The sequence below is a fragment of the Mesoplodon bidens genome (genome assembly GCF_964165515.1).
Source record: "Mesoplodon bidens genome assembly, chromosome: 7".
In the NCBI taxonomy this organism is placed as follows: Eukaryota; Metazoa; Chordata; class Mammalia; order Artiodactyla; family Ziphiidae; genus Mesoplodon; species Mesoplodon bidens.
In genome coordinates this window covers 47,496,317-47,513,219 of record NC_138164.1, presented here as the reverse complement: position 1 = coordinate 47,513,219, position 16,903 = coordinate 47,496,317, and the positions used below count along the sequence as shown (strand labels likewise).

General features: G+C 36.1%; 1 protein-coding gene across 4 annotated transcripts in view; it reads right to left on the bottom strand.

Annotated features, from left to right (window-relative positions):
- The window catches only part of PIK3C2A (phosphatidylinositol-4-phosphate 3-kinase catalytic subunit type 2 alpha), a 177,934-nt gene that overhangs the window by 31,648 nt on the left and 129,383 nt on the right, over positions 1-16,903 (bottom strand). For all 4 annotated transcript variants that reach the window (XM_081240458.1, XM_081240459.1, XM_081240457.1 and 1 more), the window contains 11 exons: positions 15,629-15,772; positions 13,971-14,019; positions 13,680-13,890; positions 11,331-11,453; positions 10,074-10,241; positions 4,033-4,144; positions 3,526-3,671; positions 1,743-1,931; positions 1,188-1,281; positions 613-707; positions 75-255 (listed from right to left, as the gene is read on the bottom strand). In XM_081240458.1, the coding sequence (XP_081096584.1) occupies positions 75-255; positions 613-707; positions 1,188-1,281; positions 1,743-1,931; positions 3,526-3,671; positions 4,033-4,144; positions 10,074-10,241; positions 11,331-11,453; positions 13,680-13,890; positions 13,971-14,019; positions 15,629-15,772 (1,512 nt within the window). The remainder of the gene's footprint in view (positions 1-74; positions 256-612; positions 708-1,187; positions 1,282-1,742; positions 1,932-3,525; positions 3,672-4,032; positions 4,145-10,073; positions 10,242-11,330; positions 11,454-13,679; positions 13,891-13,970; positions 14,020-15,628; positions 15,773-16,903) is intronic.

Below are 16,903 nucleotides of genomic sequence, written 5' to 3'. Positions count from 1 at the left end.
AAAAGAGTAACAACTTGTCAGATGTAAAGATCCTTTAACATCTAAATATTTATGTTCTCTCTATGGGTACATACCTGTCTGGCTGATCCACTAGCCTGCCTTACTTTTTCTGCTACTCCTCCTAAAAGCTGTACAAGTTTTGCCTGCTTCAGCAGTTCTTCTCTGAGTCCTTTTCCTCCTACTGAGAGGAGAGCACCCAAAACATGTTCATATCGGGCACCAAACTGTGCATCATGCAGAGCATCCTTGAGGAGCCTAATACAGCAAAATATTTATGTCAGCCACTTCTGAGAAATAGATTAATGTCTCTCAAAATCAATTTAACAAGTTTAATTTTTGGTATCCAGGAATTAATTTTAAGCTATATAAGCAAGTAAAAACTCAGTCATTATTATAGAGCTCTAACATGCCAAATAATTTTGCAATAGAGGGTTTTGTTATTTTCTGGTTTTATTTCTAAAGATATAAAAATTTAGCTTCTTTATAATAATGACTTCAGTGAAACAGCTGGTATCAACAGCAAATAGTCCGAGCATACAGTTTAGACTTTGAGTGTCATCTGTGTAAATAACAGAGACAGAAATAAAGTACTTAAGAAAATTTAAATCTTACCAATATAAATTGTGTGCTATCTGTATATTTCCCAATGCCCTGGACAGAAGGAAGCGCACTAATGAACTGTTCAAGTAAATTTCATATTTCAAAGCCTACATGCAAAGAAAAATAAGAATCACTAGTGGTCAAACCCATACTACGTTGTTAGGATAAAATTATCAAAAGATAAACTATATAAATCAAGGAAAGATGATACTGATAAAAATGAAACAGATGAATTAACTTAGGTGAAATTAATGAAATCAAGCAGAAAAGTATAGACCTGGGAATAACATTCATTAGCTATGTTTAAAAGGCCAATTAAAAAAAAATCAAAGAAAAGTTCAAGTCTGGTTTGTTCTGAGAATTATAACCCGAGAATTAAAAATCCAGGTACATATATATATAGTTAGTATTCAAGTAGGGCAGCTGATAATAGTGGAAAAAAATTCACACTAAATCCAAATGCAGTACACCTCCCACACAACAAAAGTACTTTTAATCAAAACAGAAAGGGGATCCCTTAGCAAAGTCCCTACTCATACAAACTGGGGAGAGGGTAAGGAGGGTAGGTAACCTTGTAAAAAACTCACCTGCACAAACTGTGGAAGAAGATCTGTTAGCTCATCATCACTAATAGCCTCAATCCAGGTCACAGCTAGGGACCTCACTTCCTGATCAGCAAATCTAGAAGAACACCACAAAATCAAGATTTGACAGCGATTCCTTTCTAATGAAGCTGTTTTTCCTGAAAACACAATCTCAATCTATTCCTGAAAAAGAATACTCAAATAGCTATTCAAAAGCAATGTGTTTCTTCTTTTTTTCTAGGAAGAAAATCTTATTGTCCTATACACAAATCCAATTTTGTGACTGTTTAAAAACCTTATGAAAATTAATTCTGGCCTACATCATAAAAAATATAACAAAGTATTCAAAATTTACAACCTCTCTAGATTAGTTTTAAATATGATATCCCTCTTTAATAACCTCAACACAAAAGATGTGTTTATAGAAATATGCATTTACACATTTATATTGAATCGAACTGCTTTCATGTTAAAACAAAGGGAACTAATCCTGCAACATAATATCTTACTGGAAAAACAATAAAACAGAGCAAATAAATTCAGCCACAGTTAACTTACTTTGAATCAAGAAGCTCCAACGCAGTCAGTGGGTGCAATGGAGGCCACTGCCGAAGCAATGAGTAAGTTTTGGCAAGATTAACCCATTTCCAGTTTGGGGCACTCGCTAGTACTTTAGGAAGACAATTTGGGTGTTTGAGGCAATAATAACGTTTCTCCCACAGAAAGGCTTTATCTTCTTTAGAAAGTCTGAATATGTAACAGAATTAAATCACTTCTCAGTGATATCGTAATGACAGTTATAATCTCGATTAAAAATACAAAGAAGAAATTTATTCCTTTTAGGACAGCCACTTCTTGGTAGAATCATTAATACTAATTTGGAATAGAAAAACGCAATGTACAGCAAACACCACTAATTTACCCTAATTTGGGGGATGGAAAGAAATCATTCTGCCTTGATAAAAGAATCTTAGTTAAGAAAAAGAAGGATAATTCAGCACAATAAAACTTATTGAGCTCTAACCAGATGCCAGGCACTGGAAATCAGAGTTGGATATGCAGAACCTACCCTAAGAGACAGCAAGGATTTCATCATTTTATAAAAGTAAAATCAAATGCCATGCCAAAAACAAATGCTATTACAAAATTTTAGAAGATGAATATACAGCTCATTTGAGGAATATTCAAAATAAAAAGAACTTGTCTTGGAAATTCTAATTTACTGTTAATGACAGATGTTTATGTGAATGAAATATTTCACTATTTCACTACTCATCTATCTACCCTTGTGCATATAATCCATGCACTGAATTGAAATGTATTTATTTCACATGGAATACTAAAAAAAAAATCAAGTATTGCAAAAAGGTACACAATTAAGTTTCTCCTTCCAATTCCCCTCCCAGTGGCAACTGCCTAACCTCGTATATTCTTCCAGAGGTAGTCTATTCATATAGAAGCATACACAAAGGTGTATGTAGATTCTCTTTTTTTCCTATATGTTAATGGTAACACACTATACACACTATCCTGCTACTTATTTTCTTCATTTAATATCTTACATATTAGTACATATAGCTATAACTTCTTTCTTAATAGTTACATAGTACTGTTGGATAAATGTACTGTAATTTAACCCATTAATGAACATTCCCTATCAGTTTTACAATAACCCAAATAAACACTGCAATGAATATTCTTGTCTCCACAAGCAAATATAAAAGGGTTTTCTCTAAAATACACTATAACTAACTGGAAGTGGAATTGTTAGGTCACAGACTATGGACACTGTGACCTTTATAGATTTTGCCAAATTGCTCTCCAAAAGCTTTTAGAGTTCTGCAAACAGTATAATTCCCATTTTCTGTATCCCATCAATACCTTATATAATGAGACATTTTAATTTTCAACAATCTGATGTGTGAAATGATATCTTGTATTAATTTACAATTCCTTGATTATTGAGAGGTTGAACATCTTTTTTCAGATGTTTAAAAGGTACTGTATTTCTTTTCCAAAGAATTACCTATTCATATTCTTGTCTACCACTGTGTTGTCCGTTTTTCTACTTATATGAAAAGGTCCTTCATATATTAAGGATATAGATTATAGTTTCCAATCTATTGTTTGCCTTTTGATTATGTAAAAAAATTGACCTGTACAAATTTCTAAATTGTATGTAGTCATATAGTCTTTTTATACAATTAAAAACAGAAAAAAAAAACTTTCCACATCAGGAACATTGCTAAATCATGCACTAAATTAGGGCATTTAATAAACCATTAACTTGAACTTTACATTGTAAGAGATACCCAGGCAAAACAGAATCAAAGGAGTATACCCAAGTGATGAGTCTCTGTGAAGAATATCAAGAAGTTTCCCTTTTACATCATTTTCCAGTGTTTCTAAGTTGTGTTGCTCTATAATGCTTCTGTCAACTTGAGGAGTGGTATAAATGATATCAAATGTAGGAGAAGGAAAATCAACCTTAAAAATTAACAGAAGTTGATTAAATTATAGCTGAAAAGTCCACATATTTGCTACATTAACTTGTTTTTGATTTTTCTTAGCCATCAGGGTGATCATACCAAATATTAAATTAATGCTTCTGTCCTAGTGATTACCATTACTGGTAATTCTCAATAGCACATGTACTACTTGGGATTGGTATAAGTGCATACTGTTTCTCAGAAATAGGAAATGGTTTATTGACATTTAAATTAAATATAGATCTTAAGATCGAAACAAGATCAATTAGGCTTCTTTAGTAACAACCCAGATCATAGTACACATATACTTTTCATAAAGAATTCAAATTTGAACCTTTCCACGTGTCAGGAAGTATTACCTGTAACACTATTCTTTCCATCACATATCCTTTTTTGGGGACTGTTCCAGGAACAGGATTTGTATGTGATGAAGTCCAAAGATACAGAAGTTTAGTTCCACATGTTAAAAACCTTCATGAATGTAAACAGAAGAATACTGTGGATTTCATTTTAAAAATTACTTCAAAACTCACAACACATGGTAAAGAATTTGAAATGTTAATAATCAAATATTTATTAAGCATCCTCTATATAAAAAGAACATATCAGAAGGAGTCACTCTCCATAGTGTACTTTCACTTCAGTATTTAGGTACTGAAGTATGGGAGTTAGAACAAAACGAGGGAGGATGAAGCAACATTATCTTGGGAGAATCGGGGCTCAGGATAGAAGACAAGATGGGTGAAGTCTCAGAGTCACCTGTCCCCAAAACAACTTCTATAAATAGAAAGGTGAAGGACAGTCTTTGAAGATCATCTACAGAGCAACACATCTCAAGATGGAGGTTTGGATTTCATAACTGCTCCTTGACTTTTACCATAAGAACAAAAACACATGCCAAGAAAACCAGTATCTACTTTGTGTCAAAGCACTAGTTAGTCATTTGAGATGAGAAGTTTCATCTGTTTGTGACCAGGGGTCAGCAAATTTTTCTGTAAACGGCCAGACAGCAAATATTTGGGGCTTTCTGGCTATACAATCTCTGTCAGACTCAACTCTGCTAGTATAGTGCCAAAGCAGCCATGAACAATACATTTCAAAAAATGTGTGCTGTGTTCTAACAAAACTGTACTTACAAAAAACAGGCAGTGGTCCGGAGTATGCTGACCCTTGCCCTAGACTACCAATTTATTGTCTACTGAAATTAAAAACATTTACCAATAAAGATACTGATATATCTGTACACAGAAGAAATTTCTGAAAAATAACATGAGACATAAAAGCAGGAAACTATAAACTTCATCAAACTTTGCTCATTTTATTCAAACAGTAAATATCCTTTCCAAAACTAGACTCCAGTCTTAATGTTTTCTCTAGCAGGTTAACAGCCTTTGAATCTTTGGCACAGGAATTCCCTGGCAGTCCAGTGGTTAGGACTCCACGCTTCCACTGCAGGGGTCTGGGTTCAATTTCGGGGAACTGAGATCCTGCAAGCTGCGCGAGGTGGCCAAAAAAAAAAAAAAAATCTTTGACACATATATTCTATTTTAGAACCACCCTCACCCTCAACTAGATTTTTTGAAGGCAAATTCTGACATTATTTTATCTGCAAATACTTTTATGTATCTCTAAATGATAAACACTTTAATTTAAACATAATTGCAAAAGGAACTTCCCTGGTGGCCCAGTGGCTAAGACTCCGCACTCCCAATGCAGGGGGCCCGGGTTCAATCCCTGGTTAGGGAACTAGATCCCACATGCTGCAACTAAGAGTTCGCATGCTGCAACTAAAGATCCTACATGCCGCAACCAAAAGATACTGCGTGCCGCAACTAAGACCCGGCGCAGCCAAATAAATATTTAAACATAATTACAACAAAATAATTTAAAATAATTACTCAAAGTTATTAGCTATCTAGTCAGCACTCAGATTGCTCTGATTGTCTCTAAAAACATTTTTTTTAACAGTTGGTTTGTTTGAATAAGGATACAAGCAAGATCCAACATGTGCATTGGTTGATATGTCTTTTAAAGTATCTTTTAAATCAAGGGTCAACAAACTCCAGACTGTCACCTTGTTTTGTAAATAAACTTTTATTAAAATAAAGCCACACTCATTCATTTACATATTGCCTATCTATCACTGCTTTTGCCTTTGCTTTTACATCTGTGACAGAGACTACTTGACCTACAAAGCCTCAACTACTTCTATCTGGTCCTCTTAACAGAAAGTTTGCCAACTCTTGTTTTAATCCATACATTCTTCTTTTTTATCCCCCATTATTTGTTGAAGAATCCAGGTCTTCTGTTCTGAGAATTTTCTACATCCTGGATTTTACTGAGTGCATTCCTCTGGTATCATTTAGCATGTCCCTTTATCTCCTATATTTTCTGTAATAGACCTAAAGGTTTGATCTGATTCAGGGTTAGTTATGTGGCAAGAATACTTAATACTTTGTAGGTGGTATTGTATACCACTAGTTCCTGATGCATCAAATAAAGAAGCACACATTGGTATATCTCTCCTTCCGTGATGTGAAGATAATTGGTTTGTTCAAGTGCTATCAGTCTAAATCATCCATTATAAGTTCCAGAAAACTTAATCACAATGGTTTTAAACAAGCATTAATAAATCACTGCTTAAATCAATGTCAACCAAGAATGCTTTTGACCCCAGTGGATATTTGGCAATGTCTGGAGACTTTTTTGTTGGCAACTAGGGGGTACGACTGGCATTTAGTGGGCAGAAGCCAAGGATGCTGCCAAACATCCCACAGGGTACAGGACAGTCTCCCACAGCAAAGAATTACCTGGCCCAAAATGTCAACAGTGCCAAGACTGAGATTTCCTGGACTAAATCTACTATTTCAGGAGGGGCTGCAAAACTGTGATATTCTGTCATTCCTTCTGCATCTATTAGCTGGAATTTTTCTGTAAAAAACTTTCTCACATCAATTGTTTGGTAATCCTGAGACACAACTATAAAGGAACAGCAGCTTAAATGCTTGATTCAGTTTATTTAAAAATAAGTTAAGAACTCATTTATCATTGAGGTTGACTGAAATGCCTATAAATCATTTGGCTTTCATGATAGTAACTTCATCAGGCTGTATGCAGGTTATACCTTAAACATAAATTAATTTTAAAAGAATTTCAAGACCAGGATCTCTGATCACTATACTACAGTACGTTAACAGACTAAATAAATCATTAACACTTTCTCTATATGTATTAATATAAAATCATCTTCCCTCTTAATTTCTGAGCATTTTTTGAATGTTAAATCCTAACATTACCTAGATTGACTACACTACTTGGCAAAGTCTCAAGATTAATGGCATCAGCTCACTGTTTTAAACAGTAGAGTGCTGGATGCAACTATTTAATTGTCTAACAAAAGTCAGGGCTTCCCTGGTGGCACAGTGGTTGGGAGTCCGCCTGCAGATGCAGGGGGGCGCGGGTTCGTGCCCCTGTCCGGGAGGATCCCGCGTGCCGCGGAGCGGCTGGTCTCGTGGGCCGTGGCCGCTGGGCCTGTGCGTCTGGAGCCTGTGCTCTGCGGCGGGAGGGGCCGCAGCAGTGGGAGGCCAGCGTACCGCATAAAAAAAAAAAAGTCAACTGCCCTTCCCCTTACTCTTCGGAATTTTGAAAGAATGTCATTCATCCAACAAAAAACATTTATTAATTGTCAAAAAAAGTGGCAAAAAATGATAGTACTTCTCAAATGAAGTAAAGACTCCTGGTGCTTTCAAGAGCACGAAGGTTTTCAAAACTGACTCATTTATAAAAATTAATGATAATGTAATTACATTTAATTTTCTCACATAACTATTCTCTGACACTAATTTATCAAAGACAATTGAGGACTTCCCTGGTGGAGCCCTGGTTAAGAATCCACCTTCCAACGCAGGGGACACAGGTTCGACCCCTGGTCTGGGAAGATCCCACATGCCACGGAGCAACTAAGCTCGTGTGCCACAACTTCTGAGCCTGTGCTCTAGAGCCCACAAGCCACAACTACTGAGCCCGAGTGCCACAAATACTGAAGCCCACGCTCCTAGAGCCCGTGCTCCGCAACAAGAGAAGCCACCGCAATGAGAAGCCCGTGCACCGTAACGAAGAGCAGCTCCCACTCATCACAACTAGAGAAAGCCTACGCACAGCAACGAAGACCCAATGCAGCCATAAATAAATACATAAATAAATTTATGGGGGGGAAGACAATTGAGAACACAATTCTCCTCCTTTATGTGGCCAATATTCTGTTTTAGAGTAGTCATGGATTATATTTAGCAAAGGGTTCTAAATATACATCATTAATAGCAATTTCTTTTTTTTTAATTTTTTAATTTTTTTTTTTTGCGGTATGTGGGCCTCTCACTGTTGTGGCCTCTCCCGTTGTGGAGCACAGGCTCCGGACGCGCAGGCTCAGCGGCCATGGCCCACGGGCCCAGCCACTCCGCGGCATGTGGGATCTTCCCAGAACGGGGCACGAACCCGTGTCCCCTGCATCGGCAGGCGGACTCTCAACCACTGCGCCACCAGGGAAGCCCTTTTTTTTAAAATTTTTTAATTTTTTGGCTGTGTTGGGTCTTGGTTGCAGTGTGCGGGCTTTCTCTAGTTGTGGCGAGCAGGGGCTACTCTTCGTTGCGGTGCGTGGACTTCTCACTGCAGTGGCTTCTCTTGTGAAACACGGGCTCTAGGCGCACGGGTTTCAGTAGTTGTGGCATGTGGGCTCAGCAGTTGTGGCTTGTGGGCTCTAGAGCGCAGGCTCAGTAGTTGTAACGCATGGGCTTAGCTGCTCTGTGGCATGTGGGATCTTCCTGGACTAGGGCTCAAACCCAGGTCCCCTGCATTGGCAGGTGGATTCTTAACCATTGCGCCACCAGGGAAGTCCTAATAGCAATTTCTTCAACTGCTTTTATCTAGCCTTTGGCAGTTCAGAATTATGTCAGGTGTCAAATAAAATTTGAGCCCAACAAAAGTTATAGAATAAAAAATTCTTAAACTGCCTCCTCACATATAGGGGGAGTGACTATAAGAAAAGAAAAATGTGTGAATAAATGCTGTATTTAAGTACACAAGAAAAGAATATTTCAAAAACAAAACTTATGAAGTCAGTGTTTCAAACACCACATGATTTTTAAAATGATTACTGGAAATTCAAACTGTGTTTGTCATTTAAGAGGAAAAAGGAAGTAGAACTAGATTAGCAGAATTTTTTAACTCTTATTTTTTAATTGTTTTATTGTAGGTTAAATAGATCAGTTATTAAGGCATTTCCCCAAAACTGTCCCGTGGGACACAATGTTTTAAAAGATGTATTCTAGAACAAAAAAAGTACCATGGTATCAAATAAGTCTGAGAATGGTAATATAGGATAATGTTAAGAACATAGATCCTGGGGCCAAACTGCCTATATTCAAATCGCACTTCTGCCACTTACTAGCTAAGTGCCCAAGGGCAAGGCACTTTGATTCTCCCCTCTGTAAAAAGGGATAATAATAATACCTACCTTCATAGGGTTGTTGTGAGGTATATAAGGCTATGTATACAGCACTCAGACTAATACCCAGCATACAGTAAATGCTATGTATTTGTAATTACAGTAATATTATTATTAAACACAGTAGGCTTCTTGACTGCAGAACTTTAGAGATACTTTAATATGCTAATGTCCATTATCATGCTCCAAAATGTTATCACGTGCTATATCAAACATTCCAAACTTATTCAATTAAGTTTTTTTTCATTTAGGAAAACGCTTGATGGTCTCATGGAACATATTATTACTTAAAACATAAATCAAAATAGTCAGCTGAAAGGCCAGCTACATTATCCCAATGGCTATTAGTAGACACAAAGCTCAAAAGGAATTCCTTTAACCCTAAGGATCAATAAATTTTGCATACATGTGGGACTTTTGAAGATTAAAGGCCAGGGGTCCATAGCAGTAAGGGTAGATCAGTCAGGTAAAAGGAATAATATGCAGTTGTAGACTCCCTTAAACTGGAGAAGGATGGGGAAGAGATGCGAAGAGGGAAAGTGGAGTTTGTGGGGTTTTTTAAATATATCAAAGGAACTTGTAAGACCACGAGTATTATGTCATAACATAATGCTTTCCATAAATTACAATTAAAGAATGAAATGGCTGCTGCTTTTCTTCTGGAATAGTGAGTGGCAAACAATTCTTTGAATACCCATGTAGATATGTTCAAACTATAGCAGTACAACTTTGGTTTCCTCTGTGTCTCTGAAATGACCTCCTTTAATCACATCAGAAAAAATGAGGCAACTCATTATCTCATCACGTACGTCATTGTTCCCCACTCCACTCTCTAGCCAATTCTGATGCTGCAGGTGTGTCCACAGTAACTCACCATTACAACTCAGTAACACTTACCGTTTAAAGTCAAAAAGAGGTAAAGAAACTTTGCCCAAAGCTTCTGGCCCCTTTCTCTGCTTATTAGAATCAGGGGAACTTCCACTGCTCTGATTTAAAATTCCAAAAAGAGTAAGGTGAAGAAGTGATTCTAATGGCAATTGTGATATCTGGATGGGAAAAATGATTCTATGGGGGGAAAATGTATTAATAGAAAAAACAAATTAGATTGAATATGAAGTTTAAGGCTTTAACGAGACTGACAATCTTAGGTATTTTATTTGACTCATCAAATAATCTTTAATCCTGAGTAACCTTTACTTAAGCAGTAAGCTTCGATAACAAATACTATAAAAATCTTAAATAAATTTCATTAAAATTTCAAACACATAACATTTCTCTCTTCAAAAATTTGTTAATGCTTTTACTTAAGACTGACAATGTCAATTTCTAGGCAAAATAATAATCTTTTTTATTTCCTTTAGGAAAAGCTAGATGAATGTTTGAGTATTTCTGATTCGAGATTTATGTGTGCACATCATACACAGACAGACATATATGTTTACCAGTGTTTTGTTTTTGTTTTTGTTTTTTTTAAATCTGAAAGGACACATAAGGCCAACAGTGGTCACTCTGAGGAGCGATGAGATGGTTAAGAGTTGAAAATAAAGTGACACTTTTCACCTCACATGCATTTTTGTATTATTTGATTGCTTTGACAGATGTGTGCTATTTTTATAATTAAAAAAATAAAAATAGGAAACCATTAAATAAATGCAGAATAAAAAGTAAAAAGTTCTGCAATTGCCTACTTGTCTAAATAATGAAAGCATTCCCTTAGCTTGAAGACAATATTTTAAAAATATTAACAGTGCAAAATATCATCTTGTACATGGATTTAAGATAATTTAAAAAATCCGTTAACCAAGAACTAGGCTTCCTATATACAGTGTTACAGAATAAATACTGAACTAAAGCAATGTTATAAAAAACCATTTTGTAGAATTATACGTAACTTTAACTTGACAAAGCCTAGGAAGAATTGATGGCACCTTCTGCAATTTAACAATATGAAGATTTAAAAGAATATTTCAGATTTTTAAATGAGAATTTCAGTCCATTCTACAGAATTGTATCTAGAAGAGACTTTAAGATATCAGTAAGAATTTAATGAATTTTAATGGAACTTGTAATTAAAAATGAAAGCTGTGTGCATAAATGGATAAAAGTAAAGAACAGGGCATACTGAAAGAATAAAAAGCCAGAAATTTCACTTACAGTTCATCCCATTTAATAAGATAGAAGAAATTCTTATAAGTGCCAACCTTCTTTGATTGAATAGGTTTAAAAAGATCCTTTCCATTGTAAGTCAGGGAACATATCAAGAAGTATTTTTCATAACTGAGAAAAGAAAAGAGATTAATTTAATTTTTATTTGATAATACAAATTAGTTAACTAATCAAATATGTATCATTAGCCATTCTTACCTAAAAGTGACTATTATCTGAAATAATTTGGTTACCATTCACTTGAATTTATGGAAAAACATCTAAAATTTAACTACTGCAAATCCTACAAAAATAGAGGCATAGCAAAGGGAATACCGAAGGGAACATATATCACTAGGTGCCAGTCTAAAGGAGCCATATTGATACCAGCTGGAGAATTTATCTCAATTTTGCACTCAGTTAGTTATTAGCTTTAGATTTTAGTTAAATGACACTGAATAATTCTTCATTTCTAGGTAAATTCTAGGAAGTAATAGTACAAACATTTATCTCCCCTAGGTGCTATTTTCCTTTGCTAAGGCACTAAAATAGAGTCAGTTTAGCATATTAATGGTGCATGGGCCTGACTTGCACTGAGTCAGTCTTCCTAATCTATTAGGAGTCTTCCATCCAAGGGGACAGATGCTATTGTATTCTTTCACTGGACAGCAATGATTTAGCCCCTAACTGCTACAAGTACAGAGCCGGGTAATATAGTCAGGCAATCTTTTAGGGCAGGAGTTTTAGGTTCAATAAAACTGTATTCTACTAGTACTCTAACTTACTGCTAGGCTTACCCATTAACCATTTTGCTCATACAATCTGTTAATCATTCTAAATATACTGCAAATCTAATCTCACTGGTTCACATAGCTAACTCTTTAATTACTTTTCTCAACCTTCTCCTTTTTTTTTTTGGCCACGCCGCTCAGCTTGCATGATCTTATTTCCCCAACAAGGAATTGAACCCATGCCCTGGGCAATGCAAGCACGGAATCCTAACCACTGTAACCACCAGGGAATTCCCTCAACCTCTTTTTAAATCAGCATTGTATTGGGAGTTCCCTGGTGGGCTAGTGGTTAGGATTCCAAGCTTTCATTGCTGTGGCCCAGGTTCAATCCCTGGTGAGGGAACTGAGATCCCGCAAGCTGTGCGGGGTGGCCAAAAAAAAAAAAAAAAAAAATCAGCATTGTATTAACTTTCTTTCCATCTTAATTATCACTGTGTTGTTTTCTACTGAATATTTGTTCTCTTCATTAGTGTCCCTAAATTTATTTGTGTGTATACATGTTTTTGTATGGAGGATGTGGAGGGTATTATACCTGTAACTATTTAAAAGAATGAAATACGTTTAGAAACCAATAGTATCCATTTAAATGCAAGTTCCAAGAGGGCAAAGATTTTTTGCTGCCTTGTTTACTGCTGAATCCCTAGTACTAAGAACACTGACCACAGATGGTGCTCAGTAAATATTTACTGAATGAATTAATATACCACTTTCAAGTCATTATATTATATATTATCTAATGCTCAGTTTATGTTCTAAAGCAGAATTTATGTTTGGTATCTATAACTAGGCTTTATTTTATAGCTATTATATATATATAGCTATTATAAAACAATTTCATTAAAAATATTCAATTTGGGGGCTTCCCTGGTGGCACAGTGGTTGAGAGTCTGCCTGCCGATGCAGGGGACACGGGTTCGTGCCCCGGTCCAGGAAGTTCCCACATGCCATGGAGCGGCTGGGCCCGTGAGCCATGGCCGCTGAGCCTGCGCGTCCGGAGCCTGTGCTCTGCAACGGGAGAGGCCACAGCAGTGAGAGGCCCGCGTACCGCAAAAAAAAAAAAAAAAAAATTCAATTTGGGCTTTTCAGTTTATACTAGTCTTTTCCAAATAAGTTGAAGGTGGCAAATTTTTGGCACTGACAAAAAAATCAAAAAGGAAAAACCCATATTAAAAATTCAATAGAAGAAATATGCTCTTGCATACTTCAAAGTCTAGCAAAGAGTAAACTTTAAACTACTAAAGAGGGGACAAAAGTGTGCTATAGTCCCATTACCCTGGTTCTAAAGGAAAGGCAGAAATAGGAGTCATAAATTGACTAATTTATTAACTAGCATTTGCCCTTGTAAGTTTAAACATATTTTCCTGCCTTTTCTGTATGTAGTGGGGGTGATACTTTTTATTGGAACAGCATCAAACATCTCTATAATGTTTAGGAAAACCACAAAGGTATCTGGTGGATCACGTATCATCCATTTAAATGCCAAGGTAACAGTGGATGCAGACATTTTTCAAGATTAGATTAGCTTCTAGGTGAAGCTATACATATCTTCTTTTAAATAGTTACTTACTTTGATACCCAGTTACTCGAAATTCCATGTGCAGCAAAAATTGTAAACTGGAGCTGTTCCACTGTGGTCCATGCTTCCTTGATGTTCCTGTTACTGTGGGCACAGTCTACAGAACCCCTACCAGAATTTGCATGGAGTCTGAGAAGATCATAAATTGCTGCAGTTAACTGGTCCATGCTTACTTGAACAGGATTTTCAGGATTCAGTGAGCCTAGGTTTAAAGAAATTGTTAATATAATTCTCTGAAAAAGCAACAATTACTCCTAAAATTTAAGGAACTTCAATACATACCTCTAGTTGAACTCTTGCTAGTGACTCCTCCTCCAGACAGTGAAGTCACCTGCTTACATACATACAAATTAGTGAGAAAATCGCCCATGATGTAATATAAAATGTTTACCTTTTATTTCAATACATTTATTAAATTCTATATCAAAGAAATCCTTCATAGGAGAAATTTCCCAAGTGTCCACAGAATAAAACAATTAAAAAAAGACTGCAAAAAGAAAATGAATATCCCAAATCAAATAAAGAGATGATTTTTAATATGAAGAAAATGCATTTCCATTACTTGCTCTACTATTAGCATGATAAGCATATCCTTAAAGAAACTAAACTCTACTTATTACCATTTAGTGTCTCAAAAAAAGCTCTTATAATTATTTGAATTGAGCTCTCCTTCTACTCTCTGCTCCTTTATCCAGCAAATGAATATAATGAATAGAAGCCTCAGACAACATTAGGACCATGGCAGTTTATCACCTCCAAGAGATTTCAGACATATTTTTTAATTTATAAAAACAAGTACATAATAAGAAAGGAAAAAACAAACAAACAAAACACAAGAGACCCAAATTTCTATATACCATAAGAATAGGCTCTCTGTGAGAATGAATGGATTAAGCTAGCTCCTGAACACTTGTTGAGGAACATGCCATCAGTATAACTTTCCCTTTCTTTAAATTTATCATGTCTTGTGATCCTTCTCTCATTCTTCCAATCAAAGCTATGAACATCCCTCTGAAAACAGTTAATTAAATCCCCGTGGAAACATCATGGGGAGAACTTTTACTAAATGCAACAGTATGATGTCAAGTGAGGGCTCCTAACCTGGTTGCCTCTGAGGCAATTTAAGTCACTATTACTGAGGCTTCTGGGTCTTTCCAATAGGAAGGAGGTATAGTCCAAAGTACTTCCCCGTTGACAATCATGAACACTTCCATCCAGAGGGAGGGAAATGTTAGGTATTACCATCCAGGTCCTTCAAGCGTAGTATTACCTTAAAACCCCAAACCAACTCATTTTTGCCAGAGTTACTCCTCCACACACAAAAAGTTCAGTTGGGCATCCACCTATTCAGTGTCAACTCTCACAAAGTTCTTCAAGGCAGTCCATCTCCTCTTAGGAATTACCCACCTTACCAAGTAAGTGACCAAATCAGCTCAAAAGTAAAAGCCAAAGTTAAAACGGTAACACTTGGGCTTCCCTGATGGTGCAGTGGTTAAGAATCCCCCTGCCAATGCAGGAGACAAGGGTTCAAGCCCTGGTCCGGTTAGATCCCACATGCCACAGAGCAACTAAGCCCGTGCGCCACAACTACTGAGCCTGCGCTCTAGAGCCCACGAGCCACTACTACTGAAGCCTGCGTGCCTAGGGCCCATGCTCTGCAACAAGAGAAACCACCTCAATGAGAAGCCTGCGCACTACAACGAAGAGTAGCCCCCGCTCGCCGCAACTAGAGAAAGCCCGCGCGCAGCAAGGAAGACCTGACGCAGCCAATACGTACATACATATATATACATAAATAAATAAAATTTATTTAAAAAAAACAAAAAAAAACGGTTAACACTTTGTCTAGCAGTAGCAAAAATCTCCCAGTTTAAGTGATAGATGCTCACTTAGGTACATATTTGCGCGTGATAAAATGCTAATTACTAAAAAATACTCACTTCAGCACTTTTACTCCTTGGAAGATTAACTGCTCTCTTCAGCTTCTTTACCGATTCTGTAATGGCAAGAGTCTCCACACCATCTAAAGCACTGCAGATTTTTCTTACAGCTTTAATTACTTGATCTACCACTCTATGCTGGTTCTTTAAAAATAAAAAGTAAAATAAACATAAGCATGTGAAATTTAAAGGATCTATTTCAGAGATGAAGTAAAAAACCAGACATTTTAGATGTGCCTAAGAACAGATATCCTTTACTCTTTTGTGATGAAAAAGAAAAGAAACAAGATAGCTTTTCAATTACATAAGTTACTTTGAAACAGGAAAAAAGCAGGCCTGGTTAATTTTCACTTTGCCTGTACAATTATTCATATGCAAATGCCTTTAATTTCTTATTAGAACCAGAAGCAAAGGCAATAAATCACTAACAAATTATGAAATCACTTTAAAAAGCTAGAGGTCTTTTTAATTTTCATTTGGGAATAATTTCCACATTAAAAACATCAACACTTCTCGCTCTCCTGAAAAAATGTGGTATCAAAAACCAGGTTGTAAAGCAGAAACTAATTTAAAAAAATGCAAACAAAAAAACAAAACCAGGTTGTTCAGAGACTGGTCACAAATTAATAACACTGGGCAACAGTTACTAAAAGTGAGTCAAATTTCAGCATCATGTGCATCTATACAACCATCACTTTCTAAGTCTTGTCTGATGAAAAAACTTCCATGAGGACAATCCCTCCTTACTATTCAACTACAGCTCATTTCACCATGATTCATGAGTATACATGTACAAATATATTATAAAATAATTTACCTGATGAGGATGATTCAAAAATCCTTCTCCACTCCCCCATCATTTTAAAGTACATATCTCATTAAGAAACAAAAACATTCTTATATAATGAATTAATTCATCAAATATTTACACCAAACTTAAATGCCAAGTACTGTTAGAATGGGCTGAAACTCAGTACTGTACCATCCCTTAAACATTTAAAATTTTCCACCTTTGAGGCTTGGCTACCATAAACCAAATGTTCTCTTCATCTTCACATGTAAATGAAACCACCTCATTTTCTCAAATACCCAATTACCTTGCAGTCTTCAGATCCCGAAGGTCCCAATTTTTGCTTACTTGACTTGTATATTTTTGCTCTTCCACCTTCATGCAAAAACCTTTCCAGTTTTGAGGCTCATGCCATTCTCCTATACTATTCTCCATCATTTTTTATGTGCCAGTTATCAATTTATTGTCTATCAGTTCCAAATCCA